At 44.9% G+C, this 22,696-nt stretch overlaps 1 protein-coding gene across 4 annotated transcripts in view; it reads right to left on the reverse strand.

The window, feature by feature from the left end:
* Window positions 1-1,732: 1,732 nt before the first annotated feature.
* Window positions 1,733-22,696, reverse strand: part of DPM3 (dolichyl-phosphate mannosyltransferase subunit 3, regulatory) — a 36,968-nt gene continuing 16,004 nt past the window's right edge. Inside the window, exons 1-2 of one of the 4 annotated variants that reach the window (XM_069218418.1) lie at window positions 6,427-6,531; window positions 1,733-2,432 (exon numbers count right to left, since the gene is read on the reverse strand). In XM_069218418.1, coding sequence (XP_069074519.1) covers window positions 2,100-2,378 — 279 coding nt within the window. In that variant the 5' untranslated portion in view covers window positions 2,379-2,432; window positions 6,427-6,531 and the 3' untranslated portion in view covers window positions 1,733-2,099. Of the gene's footprint in view, window positions 2,433-6,390; window positions 6,532-22,696 lie in introns of those variants that run through there. The other 3 variants (XM_069218416.1, XM_069218417.1, XM_069218419.1) reach the window with 3 other exon arrangements.

Raw genomic sequence — 22,696 nt, forward strand, 5'->3', positions numbered from 1 at the left:
GGCAAAAACAATAAAAAAGGTTTTTGAACTCTAAAAGCACATGTTGCCACCAGTGGCATAACAAAGACCCCGCAGCCGCCCTCCAGGGGGCCCCTTCAACACAGCACCTGTCCTCAGTGAGTCTGGAGAGGGGGCCCCTACATGTTCTTTGCAAAGGGGCACCCTCCAGTTTTGTTACGCCACTGATTGCTACTTTAGTTCTTGACACTGAACAAAACTACTTTGTGTGCCAGTATGCTCCTTGTGGAAGAGCAGAATGCGATCACTCACAGTAAAGCCAGCCGATAGAGAGAGAAATAGAAGTTTATTAAAAACAAATTGTCTTTATTAACGCCAGACCTAATTAGGGACCAAATTCTTAAACAAAGTCACAAAAGTGCACCCATGGTATATGTCTTTGAATTAGTGGCTTTGATAAGAAGTATACCAGGAAATCGTACCCCTATAAGATATTTGTGAACTGTATTTTAGCATGGAGAGATATGCATGTTGAATCCATTGAGCGTTTGCAAGTTCATTTTCCTCCAACCACTTTTTTCCCAACCCTGGAAGAAGTTCTAATTCTGCCATTGTCAAGAGTACATTTCCAACCTTTCCTATTATGGGAAAAGATTAGAGAAAAGCTGGTGAAAATCCTTAAAACTTGCAAGTTAGCAGGTTTGCAGAATCAAAGGCATTCCAGCCCTGGAACTATTGCTTACTGCTTCCTGGTGGCAAAATAAGGAAATTGCTACAGTAGGGATTGAAACTGCAAGTATTCAAGCCCTACTATGGAAGTAGCCCTGGTATAATCTGATAGGCTATTATCAGAGCTCTTACATAATGAGATTGCTGCCATAATTTGTCGCCGCACTACATGGCACCAGAGGGACAAGTAGATTTAAGAAGCAACCTGTCCCCTGGACAAGTAGATATTTTAAGAAATTACACACCCCTGGTAACTACTTCCTGAGCAGTCACATTGCTAACGCTTAGAGGAGGTGGCTTGATCCTAGGTATCTGGTTAAGAAGAGTCATTGTTAGGAGATACACAGCGTAGGGCAGTTTACAAAAATGTTCTGTAACGGAAGAGAGAGGGTAGGGTAGCTGTGGGGAGGGGCGGGTGGGCTAGAAGCAGAGCTTAAAGGGAGATCATAGGCAGAAAAGGTGAGCAGTTTAGGAGAGGGCAGGGATGTGACTAGAAATGGATGGAGAAAGAGCTCTCATGTGCCTTGTACTAAGCTTACAGCTTGCAGTGGAAGAATGGGAGAGTATTTTACTCTGTTCATTATCCCCCTCTTACTCCGGTTCAGAAATGGACAGTTGGGGCCTTCATAGCAATATTTCAGCAATACTGTTTATGGTGCACTTTAAATCACAGAGATTTGCTACTTCTTTCCGTCATACACAAACACACATCAAAGGTTAGGGTAAAAAGAAGGTTACTAATAAAAATGGTTTTAATTACTACAGTCATGCCCCATAATTTAAGCCATGAAGCCAACCCAGGATAGTGTCCCGGTGCCTTGCTGTCTAATATGTGGCAGACCATTTAGTTCAGATTCACCCGCTCGTACAGGACTACATATTTGCCCATTAATTAGATTATATAAATATGATTTAACAGGAAATATATATATATTATTTGGATTCTCGTTCTTGATCCTCTAAAACGAAACATGAAAAAGAGTAAAGGTCAAATACCAAGGTCAGCGGGTTTCTGGGACACATGACACAATCTGGAACACATGAGGACAATAAATCAGAACGTTTTATTTTACAACTTTAATTCCATAGTTTGGTCAACATCATAAACGATAATCTAAGGAATGTCACTAAGGATAACGTCCAGTCTGTTCAAAATGAAGAAGAATGTTGGGAAACAGGGTAAATCCAGATTAACAGCAGCTGATGTGATGCAGGGAGACCGCTTCTAGTATCAGTATGCCATCCAATCTAACAAGATCACTTGAAGAGATGACCAGTGAGCAGTATCCTGTCACTGTTTATATGGTTCCCAGCATTCACTTTAACCCAAATCACTTGCTAATTTAAAAAGTCTCAAATTTGCAAAGTTTATCCGTCTTCCAAATCAGTAACCTTCAGTTCAAACCAAGAACTCAGAACCTTAGACCTTTGCTTGACAAGTCCTTTTTCGCTGCTTTGATCTGCTCCTGAAGCTCTTTCGCTGCATCTTCACAGTCGTTAAAGGTAGCCACACGGTAGCCAATAGTAGCCAGAGAGTAACAGCCGAAAGCCACAAGAAGGTATACTGGGAGAGGCCAGATCACTTGCTTATAGGTCTGTGGCAAGTCGAGCCCCAAGAGATCAAAGTTCAAGGTGACCCAGGTTGTTCCGAGCAGAGTGAGGCCAGTCAGCCATTGGCCAAGTTTGGTCATGGTGATGACAGAGGTGTGCCCCGATACGATCCAGTCCTTGGTATAAGACTGGAACTAAAGGGAAAACAAACAGGAAAGGCTGAGCAACCGAGGAAGACAAATTAGTTTTCAAAGTTCATGTTATTTTCATCATTGGCTAGTGTTTCCACTACAGGAGAGAAAACTTTACCCTAAGGCCATGTAAGGTACAACAGTAACATGCCATTTGTATAATATGAGAGGGCAACATTAACAGTTGATGAATGGAAGAAAAGGGGGAATACCAGCAGACAGTGCATTGCATTTACGTTTTTACAGAACATTTTGCTGGAAAATGTGCCACATCTCACACACACTCATGAGCTATCATAACAAATGGTCCTTTAAGTTTCTTTGCAGCGCCTTTAAACTATAATCAACATTTATGATGAAAGGATACCTCTGAAATTGCCTAAAAACACTAGGTCATTCTCCGCTGGCTCCGTTTGAAAGATCTACACACTCTCAGAGCTGGTCCCGTTTTCAGAGCTATCATTATTACACAAAAAAAACCATTCCTGAGTAACCACACCCTAAACAAGCAATGGCAAAGGCAATTGTTCTCACCCATGCAAGATCTACTGGTTTTGCCAATGTGATTTAGCCGTGCTGTACATCAGCGTGGCTGCTATCCAGCATGGCTAAAAGTTAGTGGAGTATAGGAAAGTCATGCAGAGTGTTGTAGTGTGGAATGGTGAAGATTGTTGTAGAGTAGATTTGAAGTGAATGTTGTTTATTCCAGTGGCATAATGTGGAGTCGCGTAGAGTGCCATATACTGGAGTGGCATAAAGTAGAGTGGATTGGTGTAGAGTGCATTGGTGTACAGCGTTGCAGAGAATAGTGGCGTGGAGTGCAGTGGCATTGAATTCAGCTGTATTCAATGCAGTGTCATAGAATGTAGTGGCATAGATTAGAGTGGTGCATGGTAGAGTACAGTGGCGCAGAGAAGAGTGGCAAAGAGTTGAGTGATGCTGAATGCAGTGGCATGCAGTGCAGCGGTACAAAGTAGAGTAGCATAGATTAGTGCAGAGTAGAGTACAGTGCTGTAGAATACAGTGGCATAGAGTGGAGTAGTGCAAAGTAGATTGGCGTAGAGTTCAGTGGCGGAGAGTGCAGTACTGCAGAGTAGAGTGTCATGGTACAGTGGTGTGGAGTAGAGAGCAGGGACGTAGAGTACAGTAATGCAAGGTAGAGTTCAGTGGCACAAAGTAAAGTTAATTAGAGTGCAGCTGTGTAGATTGCATTGGCGAATAGTACAGTGGTAAAGAATAAAGTGGAGTAGAGTGGAGTAGAATAGATTGTTTCAGAGTAAAGTGGTGCTGAGTGGATTGGTGCAGGGTAGAATAGAGTTGCAGAGAGTGGCATAGAGTGTAATGGCTTTGAATAAAGTGGGGTATAGTGCAGTGGTGCAGAGTAGATTAGAGTAGCTTGCAGTGGATTGAGGTAGAGTGAAGGGGCAAAGAGTTGAGTGTTACAGAGTAAAGTGTATTGGCATATAGTGCAGTGGCAGAGAATGCAGTGTTGCAGAGTGACGTAGACTGCAGTGGCGTAGAGTGAAGTTGTGCAAGGTAGATTGGTGTGGTCTAGGCTGAAGTGGTATGGAGTGCAGTGGGCAAAGAATGCAGTGGTGTAGAGCAAAGTGGCAAAGAGTAGAGAGGTGTATCGTGAAGGGGCATTGAATGGCGTGGAGTGGTGCAGACTGCAGTGTCATGGAGTGGTGTAAAGTAGAGTGGTGCAGAGTACAGTGCAGTGGTAAGGAGTGGGGTAAAGGGGCGTATTCATGGTATGGTAGCACACTGCCATTACAGACAGCACATTTTCAAATGACCAAAACACTTGCACAGACATAGTTTTACTAACAAAACTATACAAGGCACAACCAAAAATGTGTGGAAATTGCATCACCTAGAATTATGATTTGTTTTGATCATATTAAAGTATTTGTTTCAACACACTTCATAAATAACAAAAAATGTGCTTCGTTTGCTCTCCTAATTCTGATATATTCTGAAATACTCAGACAGATCATTTAAATGTTGTTGTGTGCTAGAAAAACCTTCTTTCCAATCCCCACTATCCAGCAAGTTTGTCACATAAATCCTCTCACTTTGAAGTCAGAGAAAAAAGTAAACAGGCACTCTCAGAAGACAGCGCCTGACATTTGACATCGGTCTTTGAATGCACAGCAAATAGGACGAAATAAGAAGACTATTTAAAGGAAACAGAAAGGGAGTTTGTGGAAGAATACAGTAAACACTGTTTAGGCAACGGGAAGGATGAACTAAACTTGAAGAGCCTAAAGCAAATAAAGTCAGCAAATAGAAAGCCAGAAAATGAGAATTCCAAAGCCATTGGTAATAAGCAGGCAGAATGCATTCCTAGGTCAAATTTCTGAAAATCTCCAAGATGTCTTTAGCAAATTAGACAGCTGTGCTGTCTGGTAGGCTGTGGTGCAAGAAGAACCTTCAGATCCCATTAAATATGTTTTCACCTCTTAGGTATGTCAATAAGGAGTACAACTGGAGATTTAGGCTTTCATTCAGAGTTGTAGGGTAAAATTACATTCAATTTTATTATTACCATGCGGTAAATCTGCACGTGCCAAAAGTCACAAGTTAAACCCCATGGGATGGAGAATTACTGTGTGGGACAGATTATCTAGTTGTAAAATCACATGGAATTCCCGGCAGCATGCTCCCCTTTTCAGAAAATCAATGTGCAAAGAAGCTTGGCTGAAGAGATGCATGTGATTTTACTGTGTTGAAATCCTGCATGGTAACACTGGCTCTGATGCTCCCAGAGCCAGATAAAACAGGTATGGAAAAACTTGGGATTGGTTGGAATGGAATTCCATTAGGTAATTCCGCTCTGCCTCACTGGTAATGGGGGCCTAAGAAATGTAACGAGGAAAGAGGGGTGGAAGGTTTTTCATGTGGGTGCTTTCATATGTCATAATACAGACGAAACACAAGTAACCCCTGATCATTAACTCCTGTCAACCAAAACGCACCAGGACTACCAATCCCCGCTAACCATCAAAACAAACAAAAAAGGGATTCTACAGCTGTACTTCTGTTGACAGTTACATGCCATAACGGATGCTGTAGGTTTACCGGTCATATACTTTCACAAGCTGTCAGAGATTCCGCAGCTTTACCTGTCATTTGCTGCCACATGCTGTCAATATTTCTAAAGCTTCACCTGCATGTACTGACACGTGCTGTTAGGGATTCTGCAGCTTTCCTTCTCTGAACTGTCACATGCTGTCAGGGATTCTGCAGTTTTACTTCTGTGAACTGTCACATGCTGTCAGGAATTCTGCAGCTTTACAACTGTGCACTCTCACATACTGTCAGGAATTCTGCAGCTTTACTTATGTGGGCTGCCACACGCTATCAGAAATTCTGCAGCTGTACATGTTCAGGATTTTGAACCTACGCATATGAGCTTGGTGAAAAGGCGTAGATCTGGTAACATCATTAGTTTAGTGGAGCAGGATCGTGCTGGGCAGAAAACACCAGTTAACTGGCTAAAAGTGAACATACAACTCAGTCGAAGCATATAGATTATAGAATACAATATACATGACAGCGAGGGTCCATTCAAACAGGAGGCTACAGAGTGTCTGACACAGTATGCAAATGCCAGCCTGTCTGCTGTTTCATCCTAGTGTTTTACGGACCTCATGAGGTCATACGCTTCCAGGCACTATGCCCCTATTTCCGTGGCATTAAGTACCCTAACTTTACACGGATTTATGCTGCCGGCATGCATATGCGAAGCTCATAGGCTAAAGAATAATTGCAGTGTTGCCTTTGTGTTTAACAGGTTTTCTGACGGCCGTTGCCTGCAACATAACGCCCAGTCCACCTCTCAACACCCCACACTAAAAAACAGGACATATCTCTTAGGGATGGACTTAAACAAAATCACGATGCACATTCTCCTTCTGCATTAACTGATTAAACTGAACAGAGAAGCCCCTCTACGAACCGACACAAGAGGCGTACCCCTCCCTCCACACGGTACCGAAACTCTTCCTGTGCCACCTCAATGCTGTGCTCGTCGCGATCCGTGACGTCATAATACGCGACGAAAGCCAGGAAGAAGGATTTCGAGCATTGAGAGGCCCAGGGCATGTCGGGAGTTGTAGTCCCGTTTACTCTAAGCATGACGAGTTAAAACGTCGGTGGCATGGTGCTGTTGTCATGGCAACCCTGAGCCGCTGCCTTGCTGAGGGGTGCATTCAGGCTCACATTCCTGAATGGGACGGATGTAGAGAAATTCTAATGCTCCTCACGAATCACCCCAGGAGTCGGCCAGACCACGCGGACAACAAGGTCCCCCTTGTTCAGAGGCTGCCTTAATCTTACCTCGTTTATAAACCAATGTTTCCAAAATCGCAACTTCTCCTGAGAGAGGCTGTTTTTTTCAGTACATGGCTACGCGCAATAATCCACATTTAATCATTGGATTAACCACTAATCTTGGGTTCCGGAGTAGTGTGCATCTCGCCAAACAGCACCTCAACAGCTTGTTATGGGTAGTAAACACTATATAAATGCAATTATAGTACAATCATGAGGTCGAAGTGAGACCTAGACCTGGCTCACTTAAAGCCCTTGTTATCTGACAGCTTTTTCAAGTAAACCTCCCTTTCATGTCCATGCCTGCAAAGTTTCCCAGGTCCATGTGTGCTAAATTGTTCCACTCCAGGTTTTTTCTTTGAATTATTGGAGTTGTAGTTCTGTTTTATATTTTTTTTTAAAGACTACAAGTCCCAGAAGTAAAAAAAAAAAAAAAAAAAAAACTGGAATGGAGCAGCACATCACCCATAGACCTGGGAAGTTTGGCAAGGCTGTTCATAGCAAAGACACCTCAAATCACACTAATTGTGAAAGAGACACCCATTCGAGTTCGGTTTGAGCTCTCGCTCACAGCAGGCTAAATGTTGCACGATAACTGGGAAGGGCTATAACCTTATCTCTAAATGTATCTCTCCCCACAGCTCAGTTTAGTTCAGAGTGGCTCCTGGAAGCTGCAAAAGCTTCCGGAAGCAACAAAACCTCTGAGCAGCCCTTCTACCGACTCGCTTTTACGTCCAACCTACTATACAGGGCATGCACTATCTGTTGTGAAGCATACTGTGACTTATGGGTGGAGCCCACTCATTGCTTACAATTGGTTGGCTTTCCCTGTTATGCTCATTTGCCTGCTTCTTATTAGTGTTCCAACTTCTGAACCTTATGTTTATCCCTCCCATCAAGCATTATCTCTTTACTATGTGTGCTGTTTGAATAGTGTCTGTGCTCAATGTTAGGAAACAACTTTTTTCTTTCACAAAAAGTGCATGCGTTTTCAAGACTTCTGTTGTGTACTTATGTTCGCACTTGTGATGCTGCCTGTCAGTGTGCTTTTCCCGGTCTCCTTCCTGTTGTACTTGTTGAATTCACATCCCACCCTCCCTATGTTGCTTCTGTGTCTCTGTGTCCTGTGCTGCTTCTAGGTCTCCCTGCCTACCACTGAGCTGCTTCCGACCGACATAGGTTCACCCCGAAGCATTTTAATTTAATGAGTGATGTAAACCCCAACCCTGATTAAAAAAAAAAACAAAAACGTTTCTGCACGTTTTGCTTTGGATTTAATTATCAATCCGACTTGGATAGGTACCGTAAACACAAAAAAAAACTGCTGCATTATTTTGTATCCATGCGCAAATGTGTGGCATGCAGCTACAATATCAGAGGACTGACTGCATAAAAGTTTTATTTTGGTTTATTTTAACCATGTTGCCTACCATCGAGGATGCTGTGCAGCATGGCTAAAAAGCATTGGCAAAGCAAATAGGTCTCAAAGGGTGAGACCTACTAGCTTTGCCAGTGCTTGATTTGGTGGGTATAGTGCTCTGGGTCCATCAGGTTCTTTCACAGCTCCACAACTCCATTCAGCCGTCCCTCTACATCATGAACTTTTTGGTGTTGTCATTACATTACTTTTAAAATCATTGCGATTTTTCTATCATTTAACTGATGCCAATTAATTGTCATTAATCAGAAAGTTTTGTGATATCACTTCCTATGAGGTAATCAAACATGATATTTAGCTTTCACTACTAAAACTTGAGAGTTAGGCCTTGCATCCTCCTCTGCCTTAGTACCACCTTGTTCGAATATAGTTACCAGTTGACTATCCATACCCAAGTACGCGGAGATCCAGGCCTGTGTTTTTTATAGCAACCCAATCATAGGGGTAGCTTACACTGGTGCAGCAGGTGCAGTGGTACTGGTACTCAGAGGCTTGAGGGGCCCACAGATCTCTGATTATTGCTGTACTTCACAATTGAAACAGTGGCCGGGGGGGGGGGGGCATTTCCTGCTTTGCACTAGGGCCCATGACACCCTGACTACAGCATTGACACAATGCATTCTGGGAGCTGTAGTACTGATTCAGTTCGTCAGATGTAACACACCCGAAACCAATGATTTGTAAAGAACTGACTATGACTGAGGAATTACTTCTTGGTGACACTGAGTCATCTGAAATTCCTACGGCAATCAAACTGATAGCCGTCCCAGGAAATAGAAAGCTTTCAACAAAGTAATAGCATTTACAAGTTGATGGAAAGGCATTGAATCAGTTGTCCATCACGTTCCAGGTGTCTGTCTCCAACTGGCCCAGCTCTACAGGCCTTTAAGAGACACCATGGCTGTTCTGAAATGTCATGAAGTTTCTTTCCTGTCCGAACCTTCTAACCTCCCTCTGAGCACTGGAAGAACATGCCTTTTTGCGCTCTTGTTAATAACCAACCCCAAAGAGCAGTGCCCCTGGCTGTCAGTGGGCAAGAGGCAAACCACAACCCTTTTCAGTCTGTACCAGAGTCACCCTTGCCCTACACTGTATGTCTAGTTGGCAGGAGGCCTCTAAAAAGGGAGAGACCTCTGGCTATTCCTGTTTTTTTGGACTAGATGTAGGAGGCTGGCCCTCTATGTAGTGTGCAAAACATTGTACACTGTGCAGAGGGCCTGGGCAACCACACGTTGGTTTACAGAGGTAAAAACTAGACCACCTAATGCTCTAATGTTTATGGTAGCTTGGTCAAGCAGTTAGCCTAATATTGGAGAAGTGCAAACCATTTGTTGTACTCACATTATCAATAAAGCAAGACACACACTCAAAAATACTTCAGATTTTTTTAAAATTGGGTTGGTACTTTTTAAGTTATGAATTTCCAAAGTTCAGAAAATGTCGCTGTTCTGTGCGTAATTACGCACCATAGGAATCAATGGAGATGTACTTTTAAAATACATATAAATTCAGGCAATGCGTTTGCCAATGTCTCCTCTTGGTTGTAGATCGAGGTCACTGGTGGGCCCTGTGGACCAGCTGGAGAAGTTTGAGGGGCTCCAGGTTTCAGCGGGAGCAGCTGCAGAAAGTCTTTGGAGCAGGTGCAAGGCCACTGCGGGGGACCACTTAGAAAAGCAGTGCACTGGTGGATTTCAATGTGAGTCCAGCAGGTCCCCTATGAGTGTCGAGGTCGCGAGGGGTGGGGGACCCTTAGGGCACAGCTGGATCTTCAAGGCACAGGGCACTGCGTGCAGAACGAATCAGTGAGCCAAGAGCTGTGCGTAAAGGTGCTCTTGGAAACAGGAGGGAGGTGACCTGGAGGGTCGTTTGCAGGTCAGCAGGGCCACTGTGGTGGGTGGTTCTGGTGGTCTATGAAGTACCTCGACTGGGGCTTCCTAGTGTTCTTTTGGAGTCCGGAGTGGACTTTCCTTTCTGGTGTCCCTTGAGGAGTGACTAGTACCTGTGGCTATTGCACAGTTCAGCCATTGGAGGTCGCAAATTGGGCACCCTTATAGGTTTTGTCTTCATGGTCCGTCGGGTAAAATTTGGTCCAGCTGTGGTGTCCGTTTCCTTGGTCAGCATCCGGTCAGTGAACTGGACTTCACTGGTCTTTTGGTCTTGGTTGCAGGAGAGTAATGCCTTCACTCTGGAGGAAGATCTTCAGCGAGTTTTAGAACAGTGGAGTTCCTTCAGGAATTTGTAGAGTCTGTCCGATGTCGGAGCAACCCCTCAGTGGCAACTGTCGAGTCCTGGGTGCAGCAGGCAGGGTGTGGCGCCTTTTTATTGATGCAGCAGGACTTTGGTTCTCCAGCCTTGGGTCTTCTTTGTTGCTGGTCTTCTCGTGTCCTTCGAATATGCATCTCTGGTCTAGGGGTGCCCACTGAATATTGTATTTAGTGGGCGTTTGAGGGGTATCTAGTAGTGACCAATGGGTCATCTACCTTAGGATGGCTACATCCACTATGTGACCACTTCCTTGGGCAGAGATCACTTCCCTATCCCTGTTAGGCTATTTTCCTACCAGGTAAAATAGAGGAAAATGAAATGGAGGGGTCACAGTAACACCTTAGGGGTGATGGAAGCTGGTGAAACCCCCTCCTCCTGTCCTTTGTGTGTTTTCCTGCTGTTGCTTCTGCCAAAAGTGTGTGTGGGGGGGGGGGGGGGGTTGCAATGGGGGCGACCATTTGCTGCTAGCAGCAGACATGGGGGTCGAGCTTCAAAGGCTGGAGGCCCTTTGAAGCTTGCTAGCTGGGCAGTGCACATTCCTGAGGAGGGAGAAGTGACACCTACACCCAGGAAGTAATTTGTTCTGGGACACAGAGAGCAAGAGCTCTCACCTCAGGGTTCCAGAATCTTGTCTGGTGGTGGCAGGCTGGTTGTCACTGGCCAGCAAACATGCCAGTGTTAGTTAGCTTTGCAGGGGTCACCTCTAAGGTGACCACTGGGTACATTTTAAAATAAATCCAATACAGGTACCAGACTGGATTAATCATTATGAGTTGTTTGATACCAAACAACCCAGGGTTCAGAGTAGCCATCATGTAGCTGTGACACTCGTACCGACCAGTGTGCAGCACATGTATTTAAAATCGCTGCTCCGTTTACTTACTATGTTCCAGGTTTGGCAAGGACACAGTAGGGGCATATTGCTCATGCATCTATGCCCACACATTCAGTTTAGTGCACCCTGCCTTAGGGCTGGTAGGCATGCCACAGGGGTGACTTACCTATTTTGCATGCAGTGTGTAGTATGCAGGGCACACAGGCTGTGTGCCATGTTGAGTTTGGATTTTAGGATTGCACAGGACACTCAGCCTGCAATGGCAGTGCTGGGGTGCATCTGGATGCGTGGCCCTTGAGGGTGGCAAAATCTGTGCTGCTGCCCTCAGGGGCCTACCCTTAGTATCCCATGCCCTGTGAGTACCTAAATAGCATTTAGTAGCGGTGGTGGCCAGCAGCTTTAGGAGGGAGGGAGGGAAGCACACACACACACACTCATTCTTTCACACGCACATGCACGCACGCACATCCATTAACAACACTCATAACATTCAAACATGTATACACGCACCAAACATTCATTTTAAAAGATCACACACACTTACCTTCAGCCTCGGAGGTCCCAGAAAGGTTGGGACTGCTGCCTTCCCTCAGGTCAGCCAGTGAGACTGCTGACCCCACCCCATTCTGTGACGAAGTGTCACTGACTGCACTCACCCTGGGCGCTTCAGGGCTTAAACCTGATGCGCCCAGGTCAAAGTCAATGGGTGATGCTTTCCTCGTCACCCAGGGGAGGGCCTCGAGGCACCTTTGCTGAGCCGGAGAGGTCACACCCATAGGAGCTGTGACCTCCTCAGCCCAGCAAAGTTAAGCTCAGTCAGCCAGGAGTCTGCGCAAATCGCGCATGTCTGCTCCTGGCTGCCTGACCTGAACATGAAGAGTGTCTGTTCGGCTGACCTTTGTTCAGCCTGACAGAAACTCTTCATGAGGGGCAAAAGGTGGTGGGGCGTGGCCCCTCCGCCCTAAAGGATGGGCTGCGTCTGTTTACTAGGGACTTATAGTGGCAACTAAAGGTGCTACAAATTGTGCCAATGAATTACAACAGTTTTGGAAAAGAGATCTGGCCCAGGGAACCTGGTTAGCAGGGGCCCTGGGCACTAACAACTTTGAGACCACACCAAATACCATGCAAAAAGTGGGGGCTAAGCATGACAAAAGATGTCTTTTCTCTCACTAGAACACTTTGAATGCTGGGTATATGAACCTTACTGCCAAGGTAAATAGCAAAACTACATGTACCAGAATGCCATGTAATCCTAGTTAGAAAAAGCTAGGAGGGTCTACACCTGTCACAAGTGACGCAGGGCTACTTGTATGCCATGCTCGGGGGGGACGTAACAGAGCTTTACACTGTGCAGTAGTCTGGGTTCTGGGCAGAGGACACCAGGCCTAGACCTGTGGACATTGGGAGAAGTGATGGGGTGGATAACAGATAGGGTTAATGGGGGCTAGAAACCACTGAGGGAGCCGAGGACAAAGCATATAAGTAGTATGGACTGGAAACCACTGAGAGAGCAGGGGCTATCGTCTCAGGCCGCAGAAAGAACACGGCCCTCTTTGAAAACAATGTGCCTCGAGCCCTGCTCCACAGGAGTGGGAGACCAGCCCAGGGTTCTGTGGGCAGTGAAACCTGTGCCAGGCACAGAAGGCAGCAGGAATCAGCCCTGGCTCTATCAGAGGGCAGTGAGAACTCAATGAAGTGTGCGTTCCCACTGAAGGCTGGCATCAGACCAGGATCTTCTGACGTAGAGGAAGCGTGAGGGCCAGGAGCCCGCGTTAGACACCACACGCGAATCACAGGCCCAAGGCGGCCGAGGAGACAGATTCAGGGAAGCCTATTTATACGGGTAGCTTTAAGAGTTCATGTGGGGGGTGTTAGAGGTCACCAGGGGGCCGTTATGAAGGAAGGGCAGAGTCAGGGACAGAATCTATACCTAGCTGCAAAAATGTTACTCAAAAATGGTAGGTGAAGTGTTATGGTTTTAAGGCTCGGTGCATAGCCGCCAAATTTCCAAGTTCCCTGCGACATGTGTAGCTCCTGTCCAGATTTTTTTTTCAGTGTAGACTTTACTGCCCAGTGCTGTCTGTACAGGTTAGTGCAGTCCGCCCAAGCTGGTGCACACTGTACAGCTTGGAAGTGTGTTTACCGGACGATGCCACCGGTCCTAAGTTTGTAAAAGTTCACCACCAGTAGGACACATCTGTCTCCCTGCTCCTGACGCAAATGGCATTGGACATGCTGGTGGTACAGAGGTGGACAGAAGGGAAAGCATCTCCGCTAGTTTACTCCTTTCATTTATTCAGTCAGTCACACGCCTACCAGATGTTTCGGAGCAGTAAATTAATTGTTATCAACTTCCTGTAGCTTGTGATGTGCAACGTTATTAGAGCTCTTTGGTTTGGTTGGTTTTCTGGCTCTTGGGTCAATCCATTCTCAGCTCCATTGCTAAGGTCATGTTATTATCTACAGGACTGGGATCTGGTACATGTTGAAACAAGGTGTCATTTTACCTTGGCAAAAATCAGTTCACATACAACTGGTGTGTCTTTTTTTTAAGGTCGGGCGTCAGCTAATTTCTTTTGCTTTTACTAAAATTATGTATATAATATACTAGCTCGCAGGGACTTACAGCCAGCCCTCTTCAATCGTTAGTGTGTTGTGAAATTCACATTTTTCGTCGCCCACTGCAGCATGGGGAAGTGGGTCAGCCTTCTTCAGCATTTTGGCTAACTTCACTGTGAGTGAAAAGTGAAAACAAAAGCTTTGACAAAGCCAAAATCAAGACATCCAGTGCCAGGCCTATTGGCTTTGTCAATGCTTGTTTTATACGGTAGAAAACCATTATCAGAAGCAATGAGTGTCTCATGTCTTAGTGTGCTTAAAACCATAATGTTTCTAGCACGGTGATTCTGGAGATGCTGCAAATTCTTTACCTATGTCAGTAGCATGCCTGAGAGTGACATGACGGAAAGTCAATGCTCAGCGTTTTATAAAACACTATAATAAGGATGAGATAACATCCTAAAAAGTGTTTGCTAAGCAACAGGTAAACACCTTCTAGCAGTACCATTCAGCAACAGGCAACTTTAGCGCCCTGGACTCTAATCTTCACAGAGAAAAATCCTCATTCGAAGAGACTGCCCAAGCTGAAACTGAAAAGCTCAAGCCATATATTTGTTCAGTGAGAAAATAAATGAATTTAATATACTGGAAGTGAAGCAAAAGATGTTAAAATGTTGAAGGCATAAAGCACTGTAATAACTCTTTTTGACACTGTGGTGGAGCAGGAAGTCTTTGGGGCATAGATTCAAATTTTCCAGCACAAGGTCAGCATATGGGAAATCTGCAGGAGCACACTCAATGCGCATTCTGTCTACCCAGTTATACCGTGGACTCCCATTTCTACCCTGGCCATGCACAACCTCTCCATGCTTCTTTTTTCATCATTTGCGGAAGGAATGACATGCCTCCTGACTTCCATAATGTATAAGGTCTCAATGAACCTGGGGATACCGTTCATATATAACTGAATGTCCATGCCGACCACCACACATAGGGCCAGATCTAAAGTTTGGTGGACAGAACCCCAATCTGCCAGGTGACGGAGGACATTACAACAGCCACCAAGAGATACCAATGTTCACCAAATTAAGAGCTCACTGCTGGCCTAGAAGTGATGTATGTACCCTGAAATGAACCAGCATCATGTTGGCTACTTTCAAGCTACGAAAGACTTGGTGAACGACTGCTGTCTGTTTCGATGGCCATGCACTAAAACTTCACAAAGTTTTATTCTTTTTAAAGCACACTTCCAAAGTGGAAGTATATTTTTTTGAAAAACAAAAAACTAATGACCCTTTGATCCAATCATCCACATCCAATTGGAGACAGTGCAGTACTACACAACATACCCTTTCCTCAAACAAGAATCACCCGGGGCCCATTAAATGGTGCATGCTCGTGTCACACCATCTTATCCCTGAGGCACCATCTCGTCTGCTCCTCATTATCGTTCCTCATCCTTCACCAGGATGCCAAGTCACCAAAAGGCCAACAAGTGAGATCACACACCGTCTGACCACAAATTGAATAAATAAAACAAAATAAATACAAGAGAAAAAAAGATTGACCACCCCAGAGACAATTTTGTGTGCGATGCAACCTTACAATCAGCGCCACTGGAAATACATAGCAATAGTGGGCATATTAAGGAGCAGGGTTGTGTAAATTATGGGCAAGAAAAGGCGATTAAGGGGCATAATGTCACACTTTCTGGAGCAGTATTTGTTGCGTTGTAATTTTAACACGTGTTAATACTGTCTGGGCGAAAAATTCAACTCAATACCAATTTAGCAAGCAACTGAAAGGTGACCAATTAACCTCTGCAAAGAATCTACCACCAGGTGGGACACTATTTTTTTTTTTAGTAACTTTTGATCCGCTTGATTTACAGTACAAACGCATTTTGTTTCGAAGTCTATAAACTGTGCAGAATACGGTTATTTCAAGGGGCCCGCATATAAGTTGTCCGTGTAAATACTATACTCCCAGTGAGTCCTTGGTATACTTTCGAGCAGGTAAACCACGAGCCCTGAGAGATGTGGGATTGCCGGTGACGTTGTCGCGCCGGCGGTGCGTGCACACGTCGGTTCCCACACACCGCCTATTGTTCCACACTGTGTAGGCAGAGCTGGTGGGAATGGAAACCAGTAAACATCGCACTTCCCAGGCGCGGGCCAATATTCCTGGGAAAGGCGCCGTTCACAGATCACTCATCAGGCCCTCTCCGTGACATGCCACGTTAGATTTACTCACTTCCACCTTTTCACAGGCTAGAAAGGAAAGTGGCCCAGCCAGGCTGTCCAGCCAGCAGATGAAGGGAGGAAGAAAAACACTCTGTGGTGTTGTGAAGTGTACCCTACAGACTAGAACAACAATGGCCCACAACAGCCAAAACACCAGCGCCCGACACCCCGAGCTGTTCAAGTGACTGGGCCCACACTGCAGGCCAAGACAGACCAGCAACAACATCCCAACCTGACCCCTATACACATCTCTGTCAGGGCACCTCAACCCTGACCTCCAACTCCCTCAGTTGTTATAGTGACTTGACCACACACAGTAATCACACATACACAGTAATATTACACAGACAGATCCACACACCCTCTACCAACGTACATAAAATGACTTCCTGCTCCCCTTGCTTGTCCACTGATTGAAACCACACACACACACACAGCAGTTGCAACTATATCCCACGCTACATTCGTGTGTATGACTCCCAACTTACACATTCATCAGTGCACCTCGGTCCTGATCACGAGCTACCAGAAGAGGTAGCCGGAGAACCTACCACTGACTGGACCAACACACCCCGCAGTTCGACACTGACCTGCAACACAATCAGAAGCTACCCCAATGCTGTGACCTATATGCGCAGCTCTGTCAGTGTACCTCAACCCTGATATCAAGACCCCATGCTATTTCACTGACTGGACCCACACACAGAGAGCAAGCACTCCAGTGCTCGTTTGGAACAATATAGTTTTTTTCTCTCTCTATGCCCCCGCCCCCTCCCCACTGCACCTCATTAATGTCATCTGGCACACACTTCCTGCACATTGTACTGTTTGTATTTTGTCAAGGTCTCCTCTGGGAAAGTAAACACAATTAACATCTTCCTGGATATAGCAGGGGGAGGAGGGAGGAATCCGGGGATTCATTTGTTTTTCAGTCACTAAACAGCAAATTAGTGTAAACAAATGTTCGTCTTACTGGCCTGGGAGAGAGAGAGAGAGAGACAAAAGATACTCAGGTCGGGTGAGTACTAAGGTGCCTTAATACACACTATACCCCAACGCTCTGAATAGGGACCCTTGAATGAGCACAGGTTTGTGACTTGTTGTGGGAATCAGTGACATTTAGCCAACATTATTTGTAAACTTTGTGTGGAACACACCACACACTGAATTGTCTCTTAGGGTTAACTAATAAGTGGCACATTGTCCAAGTATTTTGTACTTCTGTCACCCTCAGTAGGTTGTATGGGTAAGTCTGATTTACAGAGTTTCAGACCTTGTAGCTGCACAGTAACAGGTCTCTGCAACAGGCACTCAACCTTATGTGCTACTTATCCATAATAAAGCTAACTCAGTTTTATAACAAGTGCAAAGTTCGGAGCTTTGGTCCTGACTCGGCGTTGATCAAACTAACCTGAGGACTAGTTTGGTTTGAGTAACTAACTGGACCTGAGAACAAGTACTCTGCCTACTGGAACAACTTGACAAACTTAGCACTAGACCGACTCATCACCGCTGCTGCCTCACCAGACAGAACTGCAACTAGAGTAAGGTCCAGACCACTCACTGGAACTATTGGCACCCTGGTCAACTTAAGAAGAGAAAAAGTCAAATCATTCTCAATCACCACTCGATGACACTATCACCAAGTTTAGACCTACAGCAGCACTGACTAAAGGAATCTACAAAGGACATGCTTATCAACACTAGTAGGAGCTACAAAACACCAACAACAAGGATCTAGTATTAGCTTCTCTCCTACTGTGCCTGCTGAATGAAGCGTCTAGAAGCCCAGCAGCTATTATAGATTCAGATCTAGCTTTAAAAACATCAACTTGTTGGCTCTGCCACCCTTCACAAAAGAAATCACCAGTAAGACACAAACAACAGATACAACAGCTCTTTACAGACATGACACTGATGATCATTCTTGCATGGTAACCAATTGCAGATCACTAAGCAAAACAAACATTGGCAAAGTCAATAGGTCTGGTCTATACAAGAACCTTGGCTTGACAATGTGTTTTTCACATGTTGTACACCAGTGTGGCTGCTGTTCAGCATGGCTAAAAGTTAGTGGCATGGAGTGTCATAGAGTGGTGTAGGGGAATAGTGTTGTAGAGTGGATTTGTTGGAGTACAGTGTCATAAAGTAGAGTATGGGGACTACAGTATCGTAGAGTAGAAGAAGTAGAGTTCAGTGGCAGAGTGTGATGGTAAGTGGAGCTGGGTGGAATAGAGTGAGTGGGTTGGTGTGGGTTGAGGTAGTCTGGTGGATTTGACTGTAGTAGAATGGGGTGGATTGGATTGAGGTAGAGTGGAGTGGATTGGAGTGGAGTGGGTGGGGTGGATTGGATTGTAATGGGGTGGTTTGGAGTGGGGTGAATGGGAGTGGAGTGGATTAGACTGAACTGCAGTGGAATAGATTGAACTGGATTGGATTGGCGTGGAGTGAATTGGATTGGACTAGAGTGGGGTAGATTAGAATGGTGTGGATTGGACTTGAGTGGATTGGATCGGAGGGGGGTGGGCTGGATGAATTGGATTGGGATGGACTGAAGTGAGGTGGATGGATTGGATTGGAGTAGTATGGGGGATTGGAATAGATTGTATTGGAGTGCGGTAGGGTGGGGTGGATTGGAGTGAGATGGGGTGGATTCGATTGGAGTGGGGTGGATTGGAGTGGGGTGAATTGGATTGAGTGGGGTGGATTACATGGGATGGGAGTGGTGCAGATTGGAGTGGGGCACATTAGTTTGGCTTGGAGTGGGGCAGACTGTTTGGGATTGGAGTGGGGCAGATTGTTTTGGATTGGAGTGGGGCAGCTTGTTTTGGATTGGAGTGGGGTAGGTTGTTTTGCATTGGAGTGGGGTAGATTGTTTTGAATTGGCACAGGCAGATTGTTTGGGATTGGAGAGGGCAGATTGATTTGGTTTGGAATGGGGCAGACTGGAGTGGGGCAGATTGTTCTGAATTAGAGTGGGGCAGCCTGTTTTGGATTTGAGTGGGGCAGATTAGAATGGGGAAGACTGTTTTGGATTGGAGGGGGCAGATTGTTTTGGAATAGAGTGGGGAAGATTGGAGTGGGGCAGGTTGTTTTTGGTTGATGTGGGGCAGATTGTGGTGGGGCAGATTATTTTAGAGTGGAGTGGGGCAGACTGTTTTAGACTGGAGTGGGGCAAATTCAATTGGAAGGAAGTGGGGCAGATTGTTTTGGATTGGAGTGGGCTAGATGGGGCAGGCTGGAGGGGGCTGCGTTGGGAGGGCTGCAGTGTGGTGGATTGGGGTGAGTGGTTTATTTTGGGGTGGGGTAAACTGGAATTGGATGGATTGGATTGTTCTGGGGTCAATTGGATTGTGTGATGTGGACTGGATTGAGCGGGGTGGATTGGTGAGAGGTGGATTGGCTTGGATTGGAGTGGGGCAGATTAGACTGCAGTGGATTGTGGTGTACTGCACAATTATGTGTTGAAGCATAATTTGGCAAATTACAAATAAAAAATAATTTTTTTTGCTTTGCAATATTTAGAGCAAGAGAATCGTAATCTTTTGAGAACAACGCTTATGAGCAAAAACAAAACATGAATGCAAAGTGAGAAAAGAAGTTTGGCAAAATAAAAGAAAAGAGTTAACTATAGAAAATAGAACTTTGCAATTTTGTTTGTCCTGCTGGGCATGTTTTTGCCAGTCACACGCCTTCTGTTTGCAGTGCCCTAAAAGTTAAAGAGAAGTACTTCAGTCATGTCGGGAGCAGCGGACAGGCACTGATTACACCGAATAAATCAGTGCTTGGTCCCTGCTCCACAGATATGTTCAGAAATGATGCCTGTCCTGCAGTGATGAATTACGAGGCTTTAAAGAGGAGTGTCACGCAAGGCAACCAATGTTAAGCAACCAGCAGGCTCCAAGCCCTTTTTAGTTAACAACAGAGTCTTGCAAGTGAGACACGTGCTAGAGCATGCTCTCACAGGCTGGACCCTAAAAAATAGAAATCACATCTAGGACACACTAGCAGGCCTCAAATAATGACTCAGTGTGTCACTGAAACCTGGCTAGGCAATGCAATGGCATCAACACTACAAGAAGCAGGTCCGGATGTATACCTGGCCTTCTTCAGATAATGACTAAATTGGAATGATGGAGTTCAGAATAATTATTCACCCGCATCAAACATGAAATCTTCACTGTCTGACAAAGCAAATCTTTTTCTTTTTCATTGTTCCCCATCCAAAACTTTCTCAGCCCTGTATCTTCTCATCTATCAACCTTCATCACACAACCCTGCTTTTGCAGGTCCCTTCCTGGATTAATTTGTTGCTATGTCAATGAACCATCTGAATCTCTGTATCTTAGAGATAGGATTCAGAGCTCATCTCTGGTTTGATAAACTAGCCATACTAAGGACTTTATACCTACTTACTTATATTGAAGTATTTTGCCACAAATTGATCAGTGGACTCATCCACTCCCCATGCCATACCGTAGCTGCAACATTCACTTCATCAAAGGTTGATAAGTCACAGCAAATAACTACATTACAGCAGTCAAGCTCCCTGGGGCAAGACAAACACCTTCACACTCTATTACAATGACAACTGCTAGACCAGGGAATATCTGTGATGTAAAGTCCTTTCAAGAAAAACTCAGGAATTTCATTCCTTTCCTTGGATCAGGAAAGTCCATAGAATAGCTCCATCGAAGCTGAACAGAGTGATTTGATGCAGTGGTCCTGCTCAAAACAACACAGCTTCGATCAAGCTAAAGTAAATCGGGTTGGGTCAATTTGCATGCAAAACTTCAAAACAACAGAATCGTGATTCCTTGAAAGATTACGGTGGAAGCATAAAACTTCAACAAAAAAAAAAATCAACTTTAGAAGCAGCCAGGAATTTACGGAACTTCCATCAAAGAGGCCACAAGGTCCCATTTCTCTCAACACATCTCTGAGATTGCATGATTCCACAAGGAAGTCTTCAAAATAATCATTGAATTCAGAAACCCAGCCCGCCCCCTAACAAGTGTAAAACAACCTGGAGGGCTGTGTGATGCATTAGCAGAAGACTTCATTGAAAAAAGCTAAAAACCTTGTAACGTAGTTGGTCTCAAAAGCAAGCAACAGCAGCCTCCCACTGCATTATCTGCAAAATAGGCAATCTTGAGCAGACAATGTAAGCTATGCCTGTTTAACCCCCCTGACAGAAAAATAAAAATGATCTGCTTTAAATTATAAACATGGCACATGTCCCAGTGGATCCTTGCTGCCAACAGTGCTTAATTTGAGCCAGTAGTTTCCGATGTTTTCCACCAGCACCTAGTTCTTAACACTGCTTTTTTGACAGTCTGCCATATGGTGGTGCTGTTTCTCTAATGTTGAGATGAGCATAACACCATTTGTTTAATCATTTAATGTACATTGAAATAAATAACACCTGCTGCCCGCATTATTCTTATACCTTTGGGTGACCTGGAATGGTCTGAATTGTCACACTTGTTGGAGTGTGGTGGTTAGTAGTTGTGTTGGTGCTGTCATTGGCAGCGCTTTCAGAGGCAAAGAGTGGTGCAAGCTCTAGTGGCCTCCTGCAAAGGGCCCTGCCACTTCTCTTTTTAGAAAGTAAGCACTGTCCACCAAAAATGTTCACAACCTTTCTACTAGAATCCTTTGCTGCTATACAGGTAAGTGTGCATCAATTCCCCTCTGTCAGATGGGGAATGTATGTGACGTGAAAACATCTTACAATCAACCAATAGTAAAGAAGCAGAGGCTTGACCAAGCTGATCCAGTAAGCTACAGACCAATATATAGTGGCAGTTTTTAGGTCAACTCATCACAAACACAGCTTTCTCCTATTTTTCAATCTTCATTTAACAAGAGATACAATAGGATTCTTGAAGACCCAGATGATGCATTGAATCATCTTTAATCTCCATCAGGGATGCAGGGGCGGCTCCCTCACAATGGCGAAGGTGCGTCGCCGCCCTGGGTAAGAACCAGCAGCAGAAAAATTAAACGATGTTTTGTGATCATTTGATTTTTCAGCTGCTGGCTCAGCCAACAGGTGCGGTGAGGGGCAGGGCTGGTCAATGGGCGGGTGGAGGAGGACAAGTGGACTCAGTGCACTAAGTGCGCATGCCAGTTTGGCCAGCTGTCTCAGGCCGGCCAAACTAACATTAGCACTCTAACCTAATTCTAACTAAACACAAATTGCTCGCCTGTAGATCTTGGGAAACCATAATCTTGCAGGTTTATTGTGCCTGGAAATGGGAAGCTAAACTGAAAAATGTGGCTTGCTCATGGACGCCAAACTACACCTTCAATCTTATTTTTTTTAAAGTGAGGAATACTCATTCTACGCAATGAAAAAGCTAACACATATTTTCCACTACCCAAGAATTACAGGAATCAAAGGCCCTAGTTATGTCGCAACATTATAATGCAAATATTCTCTATATTGAACTCATTTGAAAATTAACTATCAAAAAATCCAGAATACATCGGTCCTGATCCTAAACAGCTGGAAACACAATACGAGACCTTACACATGACTACAAAAGTCAATACCAGTGGATAACCAGCATTTGTCTCCCATTAGGGC

The sequence above is a fragment of the Pleurodeles waltl genome, chromosome 12 (assembly GCF_031143425.1).
Source record: "Pleurodeles waltl isolate 20211129_DDA chromosome 12, aPleWal1.hap1.20221129, whole genome shotgun sequence".
Lineage (NCBI taxonomy): Eukaryota > Metazoa > Chordata > Amphibia > Caudata > Salamandridae > Pleurodeles > Pleurodeles waltl.